General features: G+C 40.8%; 1 protein-coding gene across 1 annotated transcript in view; it reads left to right on the top strand.

The window, feature by feature from the left end:
- Positions 1-261: 261 nt before the first annotated feature.
- The window catches only part of VWF (von Willebrand factor), a 234,591-nt gene continuing 210,304 nt past the window's right edge, over positions 262-24,548 (top strand). Inside the window, exons 1-7 of the mRNA XM_040345153.1 lie at positions 262-394; positions 2,647-2,698; positions 5,637-5,804; positions 6,071-6,173; positions 6,833-7,041; positions 13,643-13,767; positions 23,561-23,777. Of these exons, the coding sequence (XP_040201087.1) occupies positions 2,647-2,698; positions 5,637-5,804; positions 6,071-6,173; positions 6,833-7,041; positions 13,643-13,767; positions 23,561-23,777 (874 nt within the window). The 5' untranslated portion in view covers positions 262-394. The remainder of the gene's footprint in view (positions 395-2,646; positions 2,699-5,636; positions 5,805-6,070; positions 6,174-6,832; positions 7,042-13,642; positions 13,768-23,560; positions 23,778-24,548) is intronic.

The raw sequence follows: 24,548 nt of genomic DNA, 5'->3' as shown, positions 1-24,548 counted from the left end.
TTGTCAAAGATCCGCAATCCCATTTTTTGTTTGCTCATCATCAGTCATAGCAATGAATTCTCACATAAAATCCTTCAAAGTCTAATCACTCATGAACTTTTTTTTTTTGGTCGTTTCCTCTCATTGTTCCCGTCTGGCAATTAGACCAACTGATTTCTCTGATAGTGGTTTTACACCATTGTGTTTTGATTTGGACGGATGTAACACTCGCCAAGTTATCTTTCCTTTTAATGAACAAAAGTTCCTGCCTTCGGTATACATAAGAGCACTCAGTGACCACTCTGTAGTCCAGCAGTCAAAGCATAGAGTCTTTAGTCATATGGAAATTATGGGCTACTAGAGAGCATTGGGACTGTCATTTTGTTGGGAGTTTTCTCATCTCATACACGTCAAGGTAACTCAAAAATGTTTTTACCATTGTTAATTTTGAAGATAAATTTCAATCTAGTTTAAGTCATAGTCTTTTTACTAAAATGCCATTTTATTTTGTCATATTTTAGTCATCTGAATTGTTTTAGTTCTAGGCGTATTTTAGTTGGCTAAAATCTCCAGTACATTTTAATCGACTAAAAATTTTGAACTTTCAGTCTACTAAAATTCCCAGTACATTTTAGTCTACTTAAATCTAATGATTTTAGTTAAATTGAAAAATGTCTCTATAATTTCCAAACGCATTATATACTCCTTGAGTAAAAATCGAATTACATGTTATTATTAGGGTATTAAGGTTTGAACGTGCACTACAGACGCAGATTTTGCCATTGTGATATATAATCAGTGTTAAGTTAGACATCAAATTTCTATTTAGTTTTAGTCAAAAAGGGTTGATTTACTAAAGGCAAATAAACTGTGCACTTTGCAAAGTGTAGTTTCACTCTGGAAGAGCAGTTGCTTCAGATCTTAGTAAATGAGCAGAAGCTCTGCTGACTTCCATCATCCAATCATGTGCAAGCAAAAATGCATTTTTTTATTTCCCTTGCACGTGATTGGGTATTCTTTTCAAAGTGAAGCATTACTTCATTTACTAAGCCCTGGAGCAAATGCACGTGTAGAGTGCAACTGTACTTTGCAAAGTGCAAAGTCTATTTGCCTTTAGTAAATCAACACCACAGTCTTTTGACTAAAATGCCATTTTAGTTTTAGTTGTATTTTAGTTGACTAAAATAGTGTTTATTTCTTTAATTCCTTTAAAAAAATTACATTTTTAAATAGAAACATACAACACTACAGAATGTATTTTTTTATTAGATTTTGTTAGTTTTTTATTAGAGGATTATTACTTTGTTGACATTCTTACATTTTTAAATAGAAACATACAACAGTACAGAATGTATTTTTTTTATTAAATTGTGTTACTTTTTTATTAGAGAATTATTACTTTGTTGACATTCTTACATTTTTAAATAGAAACATACAACAGTACAGAATGTATTTTTTTTATTAGATTGTGTTACTTTTTTATTAGAGGATCATTACTTTGTTGACATTCTTACATTTTTAAATAGAAACATACAACACTACAGAATGTATTTTTTTTATTAGATTGTGTTACTTTTTTATTAGAGAATTATTACTTTGTTGATATTCTTAAAATCGTTTTTTTTACTACTGTTTATGTTATGTTTTATAGCACTGCACTTACAAGAGTTAGTATTTATAATAATAATATTGACATTTTTTATTGTTGTTACAACAATTATTTGTGTGCATCATATATATCTACATTGGCTTCAAAATGTTTTTACTTTTTTCTGTTTTTCATTTAGCTTTTGCAAAGTTTTTCTCTCTAGAAATATATTACAATGCATTTAATAAGTCAAAGAGCCATGTGCAGATCACAGTAACCCATAATAACCAATAGTCTTTCACTGTCTGAAACCCACATCAACCAATCCTCTTTTACCACTTTGACTGTTCCATGTTGATGTCAGGTGACCTGGTTGATGTCAGTGATTATTGCACTGTGTATGTCTTCAATGCAGTTTGCATTCCTTCACTCACCCTGCTTTTGTGTGCTGGCATGGACATTTTTTTCACTCTAGGGAAGACAATTTGTAATAACACCTCCCTACCAAAAAAATTTAATAATTCACGGAACTACAATTTTTGGAAATAGCTAATTTTTTTTATTAATTCCATACTTTGCTAATTATATATATAAAAAAAACTTTGAGCCTTCAAGCACTGACTGTGACGGTTTTTATAGTTTTCTGTTCCATGGGTGATATCGTGCCCCTTTCTCTTCTCTGAGCTTTTACGTCCAACTCTATTGAACTATGTTAACTATAACTCTGTGATTTTACAACTAAAGATTTCTATATGAAAGTCTAAAGAAGTATCAAATCCAGTAACTATGTGATGCTCAAGTCTCATGAAATAAAAAAAAATCCTTTACTATTTTTGACTAAGTCAAACCACTTTGCAACTTTTAAATAATTTCTTGTTTGTTAACAAGAAAGGGTATTCACAGAGGTTCTATCAAGTAAAATATCCAATTGTCGCTTCTCTATTTAATTATATCGTTTTCAAAGGTTCCTATTTTTAAATTTCACCACAATAACATAAACCAAATACAAGCTGTTTCTGTGATTTAATAACCATTTTATCAAGCATTACGCAAGTTAATGTGTCCTGTTTTCAATGCAGATGAGGGGCCTGCAGGTTATTGTTACAGTGCTGGTCTGCTTACTGACGCCAGGTAAGACATATACAGATAATATAATGACTATATAATTGATATAATTTCAACAAACACTTTTTTAGGAATACTTTTACACATGTGACCAACTTATTTATGCATTTATCTAAACAGACGATAATTTGTATCAGAGCAATACATACATCATGCGGGTACAGGTCAGGAGCTTTAGCAATATTCACTTAAAAAATCAGAATGGACAAATGAAAATGTCATTGCATATAGTGAGTTTTATCAAGGGCAGAGTTTTGGTGCCAGACTGGTTTGAGTATTTCTGGAAGCACTGATCTCCTGGGATTTTCATGTACAAGAGTCTCTTGAGTTTTCTCATCATGGAAAAAAAAGACATCCAGTTCTGCGGATGGAAATACCTTGTTGATGAAATATTTCAAAAGGTAAAACAAAGTATGTTAGAATGCACAACACATCAAAGTTTGAGGTATATGGGCTACAACAGTAGAAAAAGTAGCATAGTCTAAAAAAATCTTGATTTCTGCTGAGGCACACAGATGATAGGCCAGGTCTGTCACTGGATCTAAATCCAATTGAACACCTTTGGGATGTGGCAAAATTAGAGATTCGCAGCATTAATGTGCATCTGACAAATCTGCAGAAAAATCTGTTGCAAATATGAAAGTGGATCAGAATCTCAATTGAAAGTTTGTGAAATGTAGAATCCGTGCCACAAAGACTTGAGGCAAAGGAAGGGCCCTACTCAGCAATAGTATAGTGTTATTAAGACATTGCTTGGTGAATGTATTTCTTTAGATAAAACTTAGTACAATACAACATTTTAAAACAAGGTAATCACTTCCAACATTTATCCCAAAAATAAGCTTTTCATACGTTTGTACATTGTCAATACCTTGCAGATAATTACGGTATGACCCAACAGTTAACTTTACATCCAGGACTACTAATTTAAAGGAAAGACTGCATTTGTACTCTTCTTTACAAGTGACTATGGGTGCATAGTTAGCTACAGGGGCATTAAAGCGCTAGTAAACTGCAAAAAAAAATTGGGGACCCTGTAGGTAATGTCATATTGTGCTAATATGCATCGTATAATAGCATTTTATGACAGACTTACCTTAAAACAAAGCCCTCCAGCGGCATGCTACCACCGCTGACAGGGCTTTCATATTCACCCAGTCTTTTTTCCAGGTTCGCAGGCTCTGGACATTTAAATGGCCGAGCTGCGATGATGTCAAGGCTCTGGTACAGCTCTCTCAATGGATGTCATGCTGTTTTATGAGAGCGCAGTGCACATGCACCAATATTTATTTGTATCAGTATTTTCGAATCGCTAGAGTGTGCGGCCACTGGGTCCTTAATAGCCATGACTTATGTATGAATGTGAACAAACAAGTTCCGGCATTAAGAAAAACAGAAAAAAATACTGCATGGGACCCCTTCAATATGGGGACAAGGTGCTTTGGTGGGGAACCCCCATGTTGAGGGAATGTGGCCTGGCATAGTTCAGGAGAGGGGGTGCTTGCTCGTCCACTTTTCCTGGCCTGCTAGGCTGCATGCTCCCATAGGAGTCTGGTATGGAGTTAGGGGGGACCCCACGCTATTTAAAAAAAAATGGGGTGGGGTTTCCCTTAACATCCATACCAGAACTGAATTGCCTTGTACGGATTGGGGAGGGACCCCAAAGCTGTTTAGCCGCCCACTCCTTAATAACCAACTATTCACAATGAATTTGTTATGTATAGAATGAAACAAATGTATTTGTTTTTTTCATTATAACTTGATTTGTATTTGTCGCCATTCATTTCTATGCCCATTCGGAGATTAGTTTACTGAAAACAATTTTTTTTGTTGAATACCAAATGTAAACTAAACAAATAGCACATGTCTAACATGAGATTAAAAACATCTATACTACGTTTATCCAATGCTGCATATACCTGAACCCAATGTTAAGCCTACACACGACAAGAACCAGCAAGAAAACTGCTGGCAAAGCTTTCTTGTTGAGTAAACCGAGCGTGTGTACAGTACGAGGTTTTCAGGTTTCTCATCTGGAAATCTGGCCAGAATCTCGACGAGAAAAATAGAGAACCTGCTCTCTATTTTCTCATCGAGATTCTTGACGGCCTGTTTCCCGACGAGAAACCAGAGAGTGTGTATACTTACATGTCGCCGTGGAAACCCGCGCATGCTCAAAATGACTTTGACTCATGCACTGTAGCTTCCACAGCATAGGTAGGGTGAAGCAAGATGGCGGTGACAGCATCGAATGTGACGAGCGCATGCTCGTTGTACGCGATGATGTCACTGCGTTTTTGCCTTTTAAGAGAACCGCGGTTCTTTTGAAAGGTCTGTGTGTACACATTCAGGCGGCAAGAGATTCTTGCTAAGAATCTCTTCGGGAAAAACAATGTTTTTTTCCTATCGAGATTCTTGCCCGTGTGTACGAGGCCTAACATCTAAAAAAATATCAAACAACAAATGTAAATGAATATTTGAATAATATGGAGTTGTTTCAGATGCAGAATTGCGCTCAAACGAAATACTACATGGGCAGTTCAATGTAGTATAGTGTGGCCTAAGTTCAAATACCACCAAAGGCAGCACACATGTGGTATAAACACAGTTGGCAACTCTGAATACAGCAGCTTACAGTATATTCTGACAGGCTCCTAAGGACTAATATGACTCATTCACAAGGTAACCTAGGCATGATCCTAGGGCCACCTGGTCCCCTAGGGAGAGGGCCAGCTATAACTGCTGTGCTCCTGTCACACAAGCCAAATGTTGTCTGGTTTCTATTGAACCGGCGGATGCCACCCGATATTTGGCCTGTATGTACGGCCCTTAAGGATCATAGTAACTTTTATTGGGATAACTCATGCTCTAGTCTTCAAATAGGCTCAGGTATATTTTCTTATCATTGGAGTATCTGATTATTTATTTAATTTTGTGATCCTAGGAACTCCACTGGATGTATTTGGAAAGACAGATTGGTCATCGCTCTCACGATGCAGTCTCTTTGGTGAAAACCACATTAGGACATTTGATGGAACTTTTTACAACTTTCTTGGAGACTGCAGCTACATGCTAGCCGGAGACTGCCATAAACATACCTTCTCTCTTCAAGGCATGTATAAATAATTTACTTTTGGCTCATCTACATAGCGATATTTATCAATGTAAAAAAGGATTTACTTATTTAATGTACAGTAGTTTAAGTTGACAGCACCCTGGCCATGTATTTGTGATAAACAAATCCAAGGGAAAGTATTTCCCCAATGCTTAGCAGGGAGCTCCTCTACATCTGTCCAGTAATTCCCACAGTGGAACAGAATATTTCACATAGTGTAACAGAAAATGTTATAGCTAATGCTGGGCATTTTTCAATTTCAGTGGATTACAGATTTGGTAAAAAGAAGAGCATCTCAATGTATCTGGGAGAATACTATGACATTCATATGTTTTTTGATGGAACGGCAACTGAAGGAGAAAAGAGGTAAAAGGAACAGAAGATGTTTATGTTCCCTGTAATTTGTGTTATGAGATGCTGCAACATTTTTATTTTTTCAGTTGTGAAAGTGAATTGCATAGCATATTTGCACATTGTGGCATGCTTACCTATTAGTTGTTCCAGCACTGGAGGCTCCAGGCTTGAAGTCTCTGCTCCATGTTCTCCAAGTTATAAGCTGGCTACCATTCACAGCTTCACCAGATTTTGCACTCTCCACTTTTAGTAAATCAATGCCTACATATGATCTACCTAGATGACGTTATTGCTACAAACTCTCACGTCACCTAGTGGCTGATAAATAACATTTCTCAAATGGAGAACACCACCGGCTGGTACTAGACACCAACTGTATTACCTTGAGCTGAGGAAGTGTCAACTGATCTGTCATTATGACTGTGATGGAAGAGGTTAACTGCTCCTCAGAGAAACACAGACATTTTCTTCCTCCATCATACGTTGGAAAATGGCCATATTAGAAGAGTTTATTGAACTTTAAGCTTAAGGGGCAGCCATCTTGGAAAGCGACAGTGATAAACAAGTGCAGAAGGTTAGAAGGGATACAGAATGGAATGTTCTATGTTTTGGTACATTGAATGACAGTTGTTTTCATTAATGGTTGGCTGCTTTCCCGTCAATTTTAACAGCATTTCCATGCCGTATGCTTCTAATGGGATATACTTGGAAAACGAGGCCGGATATCACAAACTGTCTAGTCACGAACATGGGATAACGGTGAAGATTGATGTGAGCGGAAATGTGCAAATTTTGTTTTCCAATGAACATTTTAACAGAACGTGTGGCCTTTGTGGTAACTTCAATCAGTTTGCAGAAGATGATTTTTTGACTCAAGAAGGTAATTGGATCTTTTTTTATGATGTGAAGCACAGTGGTTGCTTAGTGAAATAACCTGACATGTATCATGTACATCTTCTTAAGCCCCATACACACTATCAGTTTTCCTGCAGGTTTTTCTCTTCAGGTTTACCAAAACCATGTATATGAGGTCAAACCTTAAATGCCCTGTACACACGATCGGTTCGTCTGATGAAAATGGACTGATGGACTGTTTTAATCGGACGAACCGATCGTGTGTGGGCCCCATCAGTTTTTTTCCCATCGGTGAAAAAAAATAGAACCTGTTTTAAAATTTTCGTATGGTTAAAAAACCGATAGAAAAAAACTATCGTCTGTGGGGAAATGCATCGGTCAAAAATCCATGCATGCTCAGAATCAAGTCGACGAATGCTCGGAAGCATTGAACTTAATTTTTCTCTGCACGTCGTTGTGTTTTACGTCACTGCGTTGGACACGATCAGATTTTTAACCGATGGTGTGTAGGCAAGACTGATGAAAGTCAGCTTCATCGGATATCTGATGAAAAAATCCATCGATTCGTTTTCATCAGACGAACCGATCGTGTGTACAGGGCATAAGAGTTTCAATTCGTCTGCAATCAGGCAGGCCCTTGCACTACATGGTTTTGGTAAACCTAAAGAGAAAAACCTGCAGGAAAACTGATAGTGTGTATGGGGCTTTAGTGTCTGGCCCACTTTTTATTAAAAAAACCTGGTCAGCACGAGGCCACTTTGTATGTGATAGAAGAGGTAATATACTTACCTTTCCAACCCTCACTTTTCTTAATATGCCGCCTCTTTGCTTCTTCCCAGTATCTACAAGTATTCAGATAGTTGGATGTGTGGAGTACCTTTTTCTCCCATCACCCACAGTGGTCCTTCCTACCAACTAGTTGTGTATAGAACTATGAACAAGCATGAGAAATTAATGTGCTTGAGGAGTTGTGTCCAGATGACCGGTGCTGATAACAGGCAGGAACTACAGCCCAGACAGATGACACAGGACGTTACATGACAGGAGAGAAGTAAGGAAGGATGAGGTTGTCTACTTTTAAAGAATGAGTTCCAATAAAGATTCCAAAATGACAGAGTAAAGCATAGGATGCATCTTGCATGTTTTACTACTTTCCAGGATGTCCAGTTTTCAGATTTTTCAATTTCAGTGCTGTTTTAATGCATCAATGCATTAAAACTTCACAATCCCAGACAGGAAAAGCAAATAATGGAAGTGCACAAAAGTAATGCACTATTTATATTTAAAAAATCTAAATTGCCTGGAGATATGCCTAACAGTGTATCTAAACGCAAAAACAAAAAATGTATTCATTGCAGCTTATTCGTCATAAAATGTGGTGGTTGCATTTTATTTTTTTGGTGTTTATGTGCAAATAGTAAACTTTTATTCTTAGGGTGACAATGCTCACTCAACCATTTGTATCTGGACAACAGAAAGCGGACAGGGCTAATTTGGGGTTTGTAGAACCTAGTAAAATTCTTCATATTTCTTTATTTATTGGTAAAAAGTATGAGACACAGCAAATGCTTTATGGGGGGATCCCCCTTATTCAGAGTTTGAGAAACAGATGGACCACATTAGAAGACCTGAATTAGGGCTGGATTGAGGATTCTGTATCCTATTAGGCCTCGTACACACGACCGAGTTTCTCGGCAAAAACCAGCAAGAAACTTGCTGTGATTTTTTTTTTGCTGAGGAAACCGGTCGTGTGTACATTTTTCGACGAGGAAACTGTTGAGGATCCCGTCGAGCCAAAAAGAGAGCATGTCTTCTTTTTCCTCGTCGGGAATGGAGAAACTTGCCTTGTCGACTTCCTCGACAGCCTAACAAGGAACTCGAAGAGGAAAACGATGTGTTTCGCCCGTCGAGTTCCTCGGTCGTGTGTACGAGGCTTCAGAAACAAAAATATATGGGTCTAATGCTTTTTACCAATAAACATTTAAAAAGACTTTCTAAGCGAGGGGAACAATTGTGCTGGGCACTCCTTACTGCAAATATAATAGTTGACTATCTGTTGAGCTATTTGTGCATGACGATCAGAGAGGTGTATGCTTAGGACCAGAAAAAGCTCCATATATTTCACATGTTGACCGTTGATTAGCCTCCTCCAGGTAGAACCTTCTCCACTCTACTAATATATATTCACTAGAAGTAATTCCCATCTTCACTACTCCAGTGCTATCACAGACAATCAATAGGACTATGGAACCCTGTCTATCTCCTTTTCACCATAACATGTAGGGGTTTGGTTCTGTTGTCTTCAGAGAACATAGTAACAATGTAAATGCATAGAGCACAGCAAAAAAGATTTCTGGCAGGATCTACAGGTATTTTTTTTTTATCTTATCAGATATAACAAAACACTCAATTAGATACTCAACAGACTAGAAGGGACTAAATCAGAACTTCATTGTTAGAGTTTGCATAGACTTTAACAAGTTAAAGTTGGCCCTAAATACTGTAGGTCAGATTTTTTTTTTTTTGCTCAACCAGGGGGTTAAAAAAAAAAAAAAGATCTGATTCCCTAATCTGCACTCTTGATATGAATGGGGGAATCCTCCCCACTGTAGCATTGTATTCTTAAAGCAGGAAGACTTTCCCACAGGCTGGTTGAACAGAAGTTGATTGGTAGATTGACGTCTATTCCACCACAGTTCCCATACATAGATCGAAATTCGGCCAGTCCCTGCTGAACTAGCCAAATTTTGATCCATATATGGCCAGTCTAAAGCTTATATGCATAATGCACTATTAGTGATTGGATTTACATGTGATTTAAAGGGGTTATAAAGGCATTCCATGCATTGAAGCAGTTGTAAAGGTAAATGTTTTTTCACCTTAATGCATCCTATGTCGAGTTCGCATGGTGGAAAGCTCTTGCGAGGAGGAGCCGAAACAGCCTCCGAGGGACCCCAGAAGACAGGGTTCGGGGACACTCTGTGCAAAACGAGCTGCACAGTGGAGGTAGGTATAACATGTTTGTTATTTTACAAAACAAATTATTCCTTTAAGATAAAATGCCTTCTGTGTGAAGCAGCCCCCCTCAGCCCCCCTAACACTTACCTGAGGTCCCTCTCTGTCCAGCGACATCCACAAGTGTCCGAGATTCTCCTTCCTAATTGGCTGAGACACAGCAGCGGCGTCATTGGCTCCTGTTGCTGTCAATTAAAGTCATCTAGCCAATTAGGGTAGAGAGGTCGCAAAGGCGGGGCTGGGTCAGGCCCCGTACACACGACCAGTTTCCTCAGCAGAATTCAGCTTCCGACCGAGTTTCTGGCTGAATTCTGCCGAGAAACCCGGCCGTGTGTACACTTTCGGCCGAGGAAGCCGACGAGGACCTCGGCGAGGAAATAGAGAACATGTTCTCTATTTCCTCGTTGTTCTATGGGAGAACTCGGCCCGCCGAGGTCCTCGGCGGCTCCAGGACTGAACTGGCCGAGGAACTCGATGTGTTTGGCCTGTCGAGTTCCTCGGCCGTGTGTACGGGGCCTCAGGGTTCTGTGTCTGAATGGACACAGGGAGCTGTGACTCAGCTCAGGGTGCCCCCATGGCAAGCTGCTTGCTGTGGGGGCACTGAAAAAGTGGGAAGGGACAGGAGACAGAAGAGGGACCCGAAAAGTGAAGGATCAGGGCTACTCTGTGCAAATCCACTGTAACAGAGCAGGTAAGTATAACATGTTTGTTATTTTTTATAGGAAAAAAAACAAGCCTTTACAATCACTTTAAGTTTACATAGAATTAGTTAATCAAAATACCGGCTCCATAAACCGCTAATGAAATCAATCATTGTCTGACTCTGAGGAGGCATAGTAGTACCAGTACAATTAGGCTGAATCTGTTCTGCTTCAGTGCAATGTTACTAATATTGGATTGTTAGTACAGTGGCTCTGACCTGAGCTGTCAGTTTGCTGGGTTGAATGAAAAGAAACTAGTAATATGTATGAGGCTTTAGTTTACCACAAGAGTGGAGTCCATTCAACCTCCGATCATGGAACCGTTTGTGCCGTATACTCTCAATTAGTACCCAGAAGGATTCGGAGTCACTGAGGTATTTGTGTTTGCTTATATAACATGGTTTAAAAAATGTAGTTGTGCTTTTAAATTGCATGAATAAGCAAAAGTTTATTATTCTGATCCTGAGTTCCCTTCCTTCCAGGAACGGGTCTATGGGGGTCCCATATGCATTGAGTAGATAATGAAAATTGGACAGCTGCCACAGGACCATGGCTACTGTCCAGAGTTATGAAGACATTGCACTAAAAGCTGCATGCACACCGTTCCTGACACTGAGCAAGAATAACCTACAGTTTACTATAGGCCCCGCACTTTGCTGTAATTAAAGAAAAATAGGGAGTTAAACATTACCTAGTTCCTCGCTTTCCTAAAAAGAAATAAAATAAGACAAAGGGACCTCTTGAAGTGAACCTACAGTAGCATCACATATTCTTTTTTATGTTACGTCACATGCATGCTAACTTAGTAATGTGCATGTTTAACGCATCTAGGAATGTATTACCTTTTACAATAGTCACAATACTCCCCCTGAAAATACCTGCATCTGCTTTTCTCTTTAGAAAGATGGCACCAGCTTTGTTTAGGCATCATCCAGGGCAGAATCTACTTCCTGGACTGAGATGTCAACTCAGAGATGACACAGTCATGGTGTCTGTGCAGTTCTTGATTGTGTCCACCAATGCCAAGGACAGATAAACCCCTGCTGTGGCCTATTACCTTGTAACTATAGCTACAAGTGTACAGCATTCAGTCTATTTTAATATGGGATAGGAGACTGAAGAAATGCTTCCCACTGCCTGCAGCTGACTGATGACACCATTTCAGAATAAGCTTAGTCACTGGAGCTCAAGGATGGCATTTTAACCATGAATGGCACCGTTTTTTTCTGAAAAGTTATAGGGGGTTATTTAAGAAATGCCAATCCGCTTTGCACTGCAAGTGCAAACTACAAGTGCAAAGTGCACTTGAAATTGCACTGAAAGTTCACTTGGAAGTGCAGTCGCTGTAAATCCGAGGGGTAGATCTGAAATGAGGGGAAGCTCTGCTGATTTTATTATCCAATCATGTGCCAGCTAAAATGCTGTTTTTTATTTTCCTTGCATGTCCCCCTCGGATCTACAGCGACTGCACTTCCAAGTGCACTTTCAGTGCAATTTCAAGTGCACTTTGCACTTGTAGTTTGTACTTGTAGTGCAAAGTGGATTTGCCTTTCGTAAATAACCCCCATACTGTTGCTGTTTATATTGACACGTCAGGAAATTATTAATGCAGATTTGTAATATGTTTAATATTTGTAATAAAATAAATAACAAAAAGGTCCACTTTTAACAATTCTTTTAAAAAAAAAACTTTGATGGTTACTTTTGAGGAGATTGAACAAATAATAACAGTGATAACCCAGCAGATTTACAATCTAAACCCTCAAATGTAGCAAACCCAGGCAAAACTAGCTGTTTTTTCTGGTCTTTTTTTAAGACTAATAGGCAATCTTTTATTGAAAAAAGGCTAGCACTGCCATGGGGAGCATATACCAAATAAAAAATGATTTAAAAAATTACAGGGCCAGCGGGGAGAGGGCAACATTGAAAATCCACAAATCCTTTAACCACTTTAAGACCACCTGCAGTAGTTGTACTGCGGCAGGTTGGCTCTCCTGTGCGAATCGCCGCCATTGTACGTCAGCTCACGCAGGCGCAGTTGTGGGCAGGAGCATGCCTGTGGGTCGGGAGGACTCGGTTTCTGCCGGCAACCCACGATCGCCTAGTACAGAGGCGGAATGAGGATCTGCCTTTGTAAACAAGGCGGATCCCCATTCTGACAGATGATATGACAGAGATCTACTGTTCCCAGTGATCAGGAACAGTGATCTCTGTCATGTCCCAGGCAGCCCATCCACCCTACAGTTAGAACAAACCTAGGGAACACAGGTAACCCCTTGATCACCCCCTAGTTTTAACCCCTTCCCTGCCAGTGTCATTTACACATTGATCAGTCCATTTTTATAGCACTGATCAATGTAATAATGTCACTGGTCCCCAAAAAGTGTAATTTGGGGTCAGATTTGTCCCGTTAATAATCGCAGATCGCCGCCATTTCTATTAAAAACAATAAATAAAGGTCCCTATATCTATCCCATATTTTGTAGACGCGATAACTTTTGCGCAAACCAATCAATGTACGCCTATTGGGATTTTTTTTACCAAAAATGTGTAGAAGAGTATATATCGGCCCAAACTGATGAAGAAATTCGTTTTTTTTTTTACATTTTTTGGGGGATATTTATTATAGCAAAAAATTTTTTTTTCAAAATTGTCGCTCTACTTTTGTTTATAGCGCAAACATTTTTAACCGCAGAGATGATCAAATACCACCAAAAGAAAGCTCTATTTGTGGGAAAAATTATATCTAGACTGCTATCTAAGGCTTGGCACTCTGATCCTCTGACTCTACACAAGCTGGTTATTTCAGTGCCATGTCAAAGCTGCACTGTTACTGTTTTGTAGCTATGATACACTCCCCGTCATCATATTCTATTAAAGTACTAACTTTTTTTTGTTTTTTTTACACAGGCATTATAGCAGAAAAGAGCTACGAATTTGCCAATTCTTGGGCACTACACGGGAGTGATAGGAGGTGCAAACGGATTTATCCACCCAGTAACACATGCAACATTTCATCAGAAGCAGCAGAAAAGGTCTGTCTCATTATCTTCTGTATATTCAGTCAGTGTACTTCTACTTGTATAAAAAAAAACTGACCCAAGTATGGCCAGCTTGAAGTATAACTAAAGGCACATTTTTTTTTTTTAATTTTGTATAGAGTGGAAAAGGATTGTCATTGACACCTGTTAGTTATTATTCTAAAGGGGAAGTTCCATGCGGATGACGCCACCCTTGGGGCTGCTTTAGCTGATTCCATGTTAGTAAGAGATGATTCGCGCTTTTCTGTCTGTTACAGCGTGATGAATGTGCTTACTTCATTACGAATGGTAGTTTTACCAGAACGAGCGCTCCATCTCATAACTTGCTTCTGAGAATGCGCGGGTTTTTAACGTCGTTTCAGCCCACACACTATAATTTTTTACAACCCGAAAAACGACATTGTTTAAAACGTTGTTAAAAAATGCAGCATGTTCGAATTTTTTTTTTGTCGTTTTTCAGAACCTGAAAAATGATGTAAAGCCCACACACGATTTCTAAAAAACAACGTTTTTTTCATGCCGAAAAATGATCGTGTGTACACGGCATTAGGCTTTAAAAAGTCTCTGTCACCAGACCTTTTATTTCAACAACAACCTTCCCATAAAATTATAAGTGCCCTTAACATATTCTATGCCCATTATTGACATGTAAAGACCTTCCTTCTGTAGATGTTATGTTGTGGTGTCAGTTAAATGATCAGACAAGCAGTTACAGCCAATGCAACTACTGTAGTACAGGGCTGCCTAATGATAGTTCCTCGAAGAGAACAGAGTATAGAAGAAATCACTAGTAATATATAGCACAGTACACTTCAGTCTAGTGCAAACACAGATACTTTGATTTCCTTTGGGGTAACACCTCTCTCAATGGGGTTGCTGGCTGTAGCTGGTAGCCTATGTGGTCAACTTTAGGCATCTCCAGACAGGCTCCACAGAAGGAGGGTGGAAGGAGTGTCTGGTCTGGGTGTCTAGGTAGCAACAGATGTGAAGATTAGGGGTCATGCCACTGAAAATGAAGTATTCTGGGGCCAGCTTGCGCAGTGCCCACCACAGTGACTGAGGCTTAAGATAAAGCTGCATGCTCTTGTGCTCCCATCCGGCATCATGCATACCAGGAATAATAAAGGAGGGCCCCACACAGGTTTTTAGTAAATCAACCCATTAGTGTCACCAGCTCAAGTGACACGCTATAGTATTCCCCTTCACTTCTTCCCTCTTGAACTACATAAAAAAGTTATGTAATAAGATGAGGGGAGGGGCAGAGGCGCTAGACCAGCACAGACAGTAATTAGACATGCCCTGAAGAGGAGAAGGCTGTATTATGCAAGAAGGGAGGGGCTGTGGTGGAAATTGACTCTTCCTGATGACGTACATTTTTTTGGCAAGTACTAAGGAACATTGCAAGTGACATTTTTTTTTATGGAAAGGAAACCTCTGCAGGTAGGCAATACAAAATAGTAGGGCTGTTACTGATTACAATTTTCGTGTTCGATTAATCTTTTTTTTAAAATCGATTAATCGAATAATTTCGATTAATTATAACCATAATGTCCGCACATCTCCCCCAGTAATGTACACATCTCCCCCAGTAATGTTCACACATCTCCCCCAGTAATTCCCCAGTAATGTCCACATCTCCCCCAGTAATGTCCACATCTCCCCCAGTAATGTCCACATCTCCCCCAGTAATGTCCAAATCTCCCCAGTAATGTCCACATCTCCCCCAGTAATGTCCACATCTCCCTCGTAATGTTCACACATGTCCCCCAGTAATCCCCCAGTAATGTCCACATCTCCCCCAGTAATGTCCACATCTCCCCCAGTAATGTCCACATCTCCCCCGTAATGTCCACATCTCCCCCAGTAATGTCCACATCTCCCCCAGTAATGTCCACATCTCCCCCAGTAATGTCCACATCTCCCCCGTAATGTCCACATCTCCCCCGTAATGTCCACATCTCCCCCGTAATGTCCACATCTCCCCCAGTAATGTCCAAATCTCCCCAGTAATGTCCACATCTCCCCCAGTAATGTCCACATCTCCCCCGTAATGTTCACACATGTCCCCCAGTAATGTCCACATCTCCCCCAGTAATGTCCACATCTCCCCCAGTAATGTCCACATCTCCCCCAGTAATGTCCACATCTCCCCCGTAATGTCCACATCTCCCCCGTAATGTCCAAATCTCCCCAGTAATGTCCACATCTCCCCCAGTAATGTCCACATCTCCCCCAGTAATGTCCACATCTCCCCCAGTAATGTCCACATCTCCCCCGTAATGTCCACATCTCCCCCGTAATGTCCACATCTCCCCCAGTAATGTCCAAATCTCCCCAGTAATGTCCACATCTCCCCCAGTAATGTCTACATCTCCCCCAGTAATGTCCACATCTCCCCCAGTAATGTCCACATCTCCCCCGTAATGTCCACATCTCCCCCGTAATGTCCACATCTCCCAGAATAGAAAGTACACTCACAGGCAGCAGACGATGACGTCAGTGCGCCGCTAATAAGCCGCCGGGTGTACCAAGATGGCCGTGGCTCCGGAGCTAGGCCGAAGCCGCGGCCTTTCCTATGGGCGAGACCGCAAAGCTCAATCCGCGGATCTCGTACTCAATCAAAATTATTTTGATCGATCAAAGAAATTAACGATTAATCGAGGAATTCATCGTTAATTTCCACAGCCCTACAAAATACCTATTTTTTCTGTGCTTTTACCTGCGACTTTTTAAGTTAGTGACATGGTCTCTTTAATACTAAATAGACCAATACTATAATTAAATTTTATAAAATAAGTGCACGCCCGTGGAGGAATTGTTGTGTTAGAATAAAATGTAAATAGAAGTCTTTGTTTATGAGCATCACTTCCAGGAATGCAGATCGCAGTCCTCTAAACACTCGGCTTTTCTGAGGGTGTCCACATGCCAAGCATTTCGCACAATAAGACTAGTTTTGCTGTTCCTTCTCCCTACGCAAATGGAATATTTCAATCACAGTGTTAGCAATCTATTTTCAGATTGGAGCAAGTAGGATCCGCCAACGATGACCTCGACCTCAGCTGCCCAGTATAGCCTCTCCTTGTCTATTATAACTTGTATACCAAGACAATATGTCATTCATGAGCTGACTTATAGATTCATTATTGACGTGTTTGGTGTGTCGGTATTTGAGAAAAATTCATAGCGTGACTGTAAATTGGCATTACATTCTTTTACCCCCCCCCCCTTAAAAAAAATTCGAGCAGGTAGATTTTCATTGTAGGTGAGACTCTTTACTTCTCTTCTACCATATAAGCTTCTGCCTTACCTACCAACAGTTTTCTTCTGCTGGTACACTGAACCACACAATTACAGGTTAGTGAACAATCTTGGCATGTCTTGGATGCAATGACAAATGAACAAATGTCCACATGCATGGGGTCACGTCATTTCGGGCCGTTCATTTAAGATGGACGAAGACACAGAATTTCCTGACGGGAATCGTTTGTTGGTGTAAAATCTGTGGACAGATGTTGGATAGCAGGCTTTAAAATTTTCCGTGGACAATTATCTGTTCTCGGATTTTCCAATTGTGTATACACAAGTCCTACGGACAAAAGACCAAAGTACAAACATGCATGCTCAGAAGCAATGCTCACCAAACATAACATTAGCAGAAGGTGCCCAAGGGGTGGCGCTAAAGAGCTGAAAACCCACGTAGTACGTCTAGTACATCACTATGTTTGTGTTTGTTGGCCGGCAATTGTGTGCTGTTTGTATGCAAGACAAAATCCAGGCACACGCCCTTTGGAAAAAAGTCCTACGCTTTGTCTGTGGAAAATCTGATCGCGTATACAAGGCTTTAAAGTAGAGTCAAATTCATGGACGTAACTGTTTCACAAAAAGGATGCATTCAAGGCATGCCACTGGTCATCTCAAACTTGCCTGTGTGCTTATGTTCACTCTCAACCAAACTTTCAAGCCCTCAAATGGTTGGTGCCATCACTGATAACAAGATTGCACTGTCCCTGGCTGTAAAGTAGGGGAGGTTTCAAATCCAATTTAAAATTGAAATGTGGCTCCTTGACAACTGATGTTCTAGTGGTAGCTCACTCTTATTATTAAAGACAGTACAGCCTGGAAATCACCACCTTCATTGTGGGGGACAACTGCAATTTGATTCCTCTAGGCGCGAGTAAAACATCCATGGCAGTTGGTATCTCTCAAATTTCGGGAGGGGAAATCCTCGCAGCACTCCACTCTTTAGGCCCCAAAGAGAAGACTATACGCCAGGAATTGTCTCAGATATTTAATCACTCAAATATCCATGATACAGAGGGGTTGATTTACCAAATGCAAAAAGACTGTGCACTTTACAGTTGCTCCAGAGCTTAGTAAATGATGTGTTTTATTTTTGACACTTTTTTTCAGGTGAATAGGTAGCGGTACAATGTACCCCATACTCAACCACATAGGGTGGGGGAGCCGGGATCTAAGGGACCCCCTTATTAAAGGGGGCTTCCAGATTCCGATAAGCCCCACACCCAAAGACCCCAACAACCAATGAACAGGGTTGTTGGAAAGAGGCCCTTGCCCTCATCAACATGGGGACAAGGTGCTTTGGGGTGGGGGGTGAGCATGGGCCCCCCCTGCCCCAAAGCACCCACCCCCTCATGTTGAGGGCATACGGCTTGGTACAGTTTAGGAAGGGGGCGCTCGCTCGTCCCCACCCCCTTTCCTGATCTGCTGGGCTGTCTGCTCAGATAAGGGTCTGGTATGGATTTTGGGAGCCGTTTTTTTGGCGTAGGGGGATACCCTTAAAATTCATACCAGACTGAAGGGCCTGGTATGTTCTTGGAGCAGAAACCCATGCCGTTTTTTTAACATTTTGCGCAAACTTCCCCTTCAAGATCATCAGAGCACAAGTCGCATGCAAGAGTCGGATCAGGCAAGACGGCACAAATTTCATGCTGCTTTTATCGCCTATGTCAGAAAACTTGTCAGAAGTTATCAGGGCTACGGAGCAGGAGAAGGCCACGCAACTTAGTGCTTTGAAGAGAGATAAAAAAACACTACAGATATATGTGCCCAGCTCAAATTTCATGAATCAGGTTTACATCCACTTTAACTTACTTTAACAGCTGTTCTGAGGGGTAAGATAAACCATTTAACACTGACAGGTGTTACAATGGTCAACTTTTTTTCATTTGTGTAAAATGGTAATCCTGAAGAAACTGTTGCCATAACTGCTTAAAAATTGTTAGCTGAAGTTCGGCATTAATTTGTTAGTCCAATACATCTGCTTCATCTAACACTACCCTCCCCCCAGATTGAAAATGCTACTGTCTAAAAGGTGTCTCCATTGCTTCTCCATGAAGAGTGGAGACACTGTAAGACAGGAAGTGTGTCACTGGACAAATCACTAGGTAAAACCAAAGGTAAAAAAAAACGCTAAAACAAAAAAACAAATGCAGCCACCCTATTTAAGGATTTTTAAGCTGCAGTATATTACTTATTGTTGTTGTTTTTGGGCTTAATTGCACATTAACCTTCTAAAACTCCTTCTGGAACAAACATACACGTCAGAGCTTTCAGCACCGGAAGCCAACAGCCCCTTGCCAAAATCACACAGCGCTTACATAATGGCGCTGACAATAAAGGCTCCATGATGATTCCGTCGCCCACAGCATTGTTTAGTAAATTTGTCTGCTAGGTACATTTTGGCATGCCTGATGTAAACATGAGTCAGAGGGGATATTTTAATTTACTGGTTAATAAGCTGTATAAAACATAATATTTACAGATTTTTTTGGAGTCCAGGAATACTTTAGGAATTAAACCATTCTTTTACATAAAAAAGCTTTGGAAGGATATACTGTAATTGTGTACAAGTGTAACTCTGCGCTACCCAAGTGTAAATAAAATGAAACAATTACTGTGATGATCAACGTGAGTGGTCAACTGGCTAGATAAATGGTGAAAAACAATAATATAATAATGTTGATGGATGAGCTGCTGCATCCACCCAATTGTGTTCCCACAATATGCAAACAGTATAACAATGTGAAAAATAATGATATAAATGCCAGTAAAGTAAAAATCCATCATATATGCAATTATACACATATACAGTGCTTCACATAATGTGGTCCATTACAGAAAAATATGAAATAATAAAATAAATAAAAGTTTGTTCTCCAAAAGCGATGTGCCAAATATAGTAAACATTTTCCCAATAAAGTGCTGTTTTCGTGCCTATATACAGTTGAATCTGTGTGCTTTTACCTGCTCGTGTCACCTCTATGCTCCCAGAACTCTCACCTTAAAAGACAATAATAATATGAGCCTTATGGTTGTAGTGCTGGAGTGATGTTATGTCAATCTCGGCTTGTTCCAGAGTATCCAGGTGATCTCTTAGTGATGATCCCTTAAAGACTCCTACTTCCACACTTATGCCTCGTACACACGACCGTTTTTCCCGATGAAAACTGAGAGGAGAGCTTTTGGTGAGAATCCCGGCCGTGTGTATGCTCCTAATAGTTTTTCAGACGGGAAAACTGCCCAAAAACCAGTGGACAGAACTAGCTCTTTTTTTCCCGCCGGGAAAACCAGCGGACATTTTTGCCCGGAGTTTTTTGGCAGTTTTCCTATGGGAAAAACTGCGATGGAGCATACACACGGCCAGGATTCCCGACCAAAGCTCCATCGCAGTTTTCCTGTCGGGAAAACCTCTCGTGTGTACAGGGGGAAAGACTTAGCGGGTTCTTGGGAAAAGTTCCCGTCGGAAATCCCACACTTGTGTACGGGGCATAAGTCTTTATGTTAGGGTAAAAGAAATTGATCCCCCATGGTGTAGTATTTTAAAACCATACATTTTATTAAAATAGTAACTCTTACATATAAGAAAGCTTTGTACTGTGTAAATTCAGTCACTTGCCAGTCTCTTGCGGTCCAGGATGCCCTACGCATTACGTCATGTGATGTAACGCATAGGGCATCCCAGACCGGAAGTGATGCAATAAACTGGCAAGTGACTGGATTTACACAGTATGCAAGTACATTGATTCAACTGTATGTATGCATGAAAATAGCACTTTATTGGGAACATTTTGAATATATTATCACTGTTGGAGAACAAATTGTAATTTTCTTTTAATGATTTCATATTTTTCTGTAATGGACCACAATTTGTGAATCACTGTATATGTGTATAATTGTATATATGATTTATTTAACTTTTCTTGCAGATTTATATAGCACTGAAGTTTGTGATACACTTCAAGAGCCTGCGGAACACTATTTTTCACATTCCTATGAATTGTAATTGGCTTGTGTGTGTCCAGGTTCTGTTGGAGCCTCAGATGAACACGGCTGACTTTTTTTTAGGCACTTTTTAGACAGGCCGTTAGATCAGGTCCACTGATAATTTTTTCAAGCAGACCTGGTTGGAAGATAATGTAAACCTATGGGTAGATGGATACAAAGGGATGTACATCCGACTACCTCCGGGTCTATTCAGGTCTGAAAAAAAAAGTGTCCATTTCCAATTTTCTAGAACTAAACATGATGGATCAGATGTATGAGAGGAAGAAAGAGAGAGGCAGCACCATCTGGGAATAAACACAGATGTTTTATTTAATTTCCATAAAAAGTACAACATGACCACATAGTACGCAGTGGTTCAGAAAACGTCTTTCACACTCCTGTGCTTAGTCATTGCTTCTGAACGAGTTGATTAACTAAAGGAAAATAGAGATTGTGCACTTTGAAAAGTGAAGTTGCTCCAGAGCTTAGTAAATAAGCAGAAGCTTTGCTGACTTCCATCATCCAATCATGTACAAGCAAATATGCTGTTTTTTTTTTTATTTTCCTTGCACGTGATTGAGTATTCATTGCAAAGTGAGGCCTTACCTCATTTACTAAGCTCTGGAGCAACTACACTTGCAGAGGGCACAGTGCACAGTCTATTTGCCTTTAGTAAATCAACCCCATAGTGTCCATTATATCCATATATTTCTGCAGTAATTCCAATATGTAAAGTTCTTCAGTGGTTTTGCACTAGTGCTCCTTCACCAAGATTTTCCAAATAAAAAGGCCATATAGTGTAGTATTTATTTAAAGTGGAGCTCCAGCACTCCCATCAAAAAAATTAAAAGTCTGCAGCTATAAATACTGTAGCTGCTGACTTTTAATATTAGGACCAGGGCTCAAGTCCTGCAGGAACGGAGTTCCTGCACTTTTTTCTCAGCAGGAACGCAGTTCCCTTTGCAGGACTAGAGCAGCCGAGCCGCCCGAGCCAATCCTTCACTAAGCGGCGATGCCCAGCTCAAGTCACTGTCAGGGGCAGGCGAACCTTAGTAATCCTTTATGTTACCGGCCGCTTCCTGTATATAGATTCATCAGGTAGTGTGCGGGTATTCCGTCACTTCCTCGATGCCGCAATGTCTCCTGGGAGCTTTTGTCATTGTTCCCATGAGACATTGCGGAGGTCTGCCGTGAGTTATCGCGGGATTTAGAACGAACTTGCTTAAAGAAAAACATGCGGTTTAGTAATTATGCATATGAGCGTATCATTTTTTTTTTTTTGGTGGGGGAGTGGGTCTTGGGTGGGAGTTCCTACACTTTTTTCCCCAGGACTTGACCCCTGATTAGGACACTTACCTGTCCAGGGATCCCGTGGTGTTGGCACCCCAGCCGAGTTTTCAATCGGCTCTCGGGTGCTGCTGCTGCCTCTATTCCAGGGGTCTCAAACTGGCGGCCCTCCAGCTGTTGCGAAACTTCAAGTCCCATGAGGCATTGCAAGGCTGACAGTTACAAGTATGACTCCCACAGGCAGAGGGATGATGGGACTTGTAGTTTCCCAACATCTGGAGGGCCGTCAGTTTGAGACCCCTGCTCTATTCCTTGTGGCTTCATATCTGGTTTCCTTCTGCGCATGCAGGAAGCGCACAGAGCTTTGTGAATGGCCCAGCGGCAGGGGAAGGAGGAGGGGGGCTTAACTTCTGGGGGACTTCGCTTCGGCAAGGTCACACAGAAGTAGGGACGGGTACCTGTCAAAAACAGATACCCCGCCCCCCGAAAGGGGCCAAACGTGGTAGCAGAGGGGGGAGGAAGCCACTCAAAGCTTCCCCTTTTGGGTGGAGCTCCACTTTACCATACCTAAAGTGAAACTATATAAAATAACAAACATGTTATACTTACCTGCTCTGTGTATTGGTTTTGCATAGAGCGGCCAGGGTCCTCCTCTTCTCGGGTCCCTCGCTGGTGCTCTTGGCCCTCCCTCCTGCCAAGTGCCCCCCACAGCAAGCACCCGAGCCGAGCCGTTGCTCTGTGTGTCCATTCAGACATGGAGCTGGGGCTAGGCCCTGCCCCCTCTCTTCTCATTGGCTCAATGCCTTTGATTGACAGCAGAGTGCAGCAGCTGTGTCTCAACCAATTAGGAGGGAGAGTCCAAGACAGCCGAGTCTCTTGTGCAACTTTGCTGGATCGAGATGGGGCTCAGGTAAGTATTAGGGGGCTGAGGAATAGAATGCATTAAGATAAGAAACCTTCCGCCTTTAGAACCGCTTTAACAAAATAGAAACACAAATCCATCAGAAGGAAAAACATTTTGCATATCTTTAGTTGCCTGAAGTTCAGCTTCACAGATGCACCCAAACCTCAGCAAAGAGATAATAGTTAGAGGAAGGTAGTAGAGGAAGGTAGTACAGCAATCAAAATGTAAAACAAAGTCCATTGAAGACCGATCTTACCTAACCAAAACAGTGTTACAAAATAACCAAGTTGAATTCATTTTTTTTGTTCCCAGGACTTCATGCAGAGATGTCAGCTGTTGAAATCATCTGCAGTGTTCGGAAAGTGCCATCAAGTTGTTGACCCAGATCCCTTCATTGCCATCTGTGAGAGAGACATGTGTGAATGTGCAGATGAAGTACACTGCCCATGCCAAACGTTCTTGGAATATGCCCGATCCTGTGCCCAGCATGGCGTAATTATCCACGGGTGGCCAAAGGACACCAGTTGTAGTAAGTTCAAACTGTCTAAACAAAAATGTAAAAAAGATGCATACTCCAGGGTTCCCCAAAAACCTCATACACATGGGCATCAAAATGATGAACTGCAATTGTAACCCTATCCTCCCAATGCCCAACTTCATATCCCCTGGTCCAAAATAGTATATTGGGGGATTCCGTAAAGAAAAATGCTTATTGACACACACACACACACACACACACACACACACACACACACACACACTGTGGCTCAGCTCAACCCCCCTGCTCCTTCCCTCATTTGATTGGCAGCAACAGGAGCCAATGGCAATGTATGAAGGTAAAAAAAAATAATAATCTGGGTTTAGAACCACTTTAAGTCCTGTAAGTTGCGAGATGGGGCTTTCATGTATCGGACTTGTTTTTCCAGCACATCCATACAGGTACTGGAACATTTTTTACCTTAAAGAGGTTGTTAAAAAAAAAAAACCCTGTAAGACAAAGACATCGCATACTAGCTCATTATGAAATACTTACCTTATAACAAAGCCCTCCAGTGGCGCTCGCACACCGCTAAGAATGCTGACATCTTCCCCGGTATTTCTTCCGGGTTTTGCTGGCTCTGGTGCTGTGAGTGGCTAGATCTACAATAACGTTAGTTGTTTACTGCCCTTCAAAAAAGACATGCATATTAGTTACACAGGGATTTAAACAGATAGCTTTATTGCAGACCTTTATTGCATTAGAATTGTATTATGTTTTTGGGTATAGCTTTATTGTGGATTTTTGATTGCATTATAATAT

Source organism: Rana temporaria, chromosome 3 (assembly GCF_905171775.1).
Source record: "Rana temporaria chromosome 3, aRanTem1.1, whole genome shotgun sequence".
In the NCBI taxonomy this organism is placed as follows: domain Eukaryota; kingdom Metazoa; phylum Chordata; class Amphibia; order Anura; family Ranidae; genus Rana; species Rana temporaria.
This window is presented reverse-complemented; position numbering and strand designations above follow the sequence as displayed.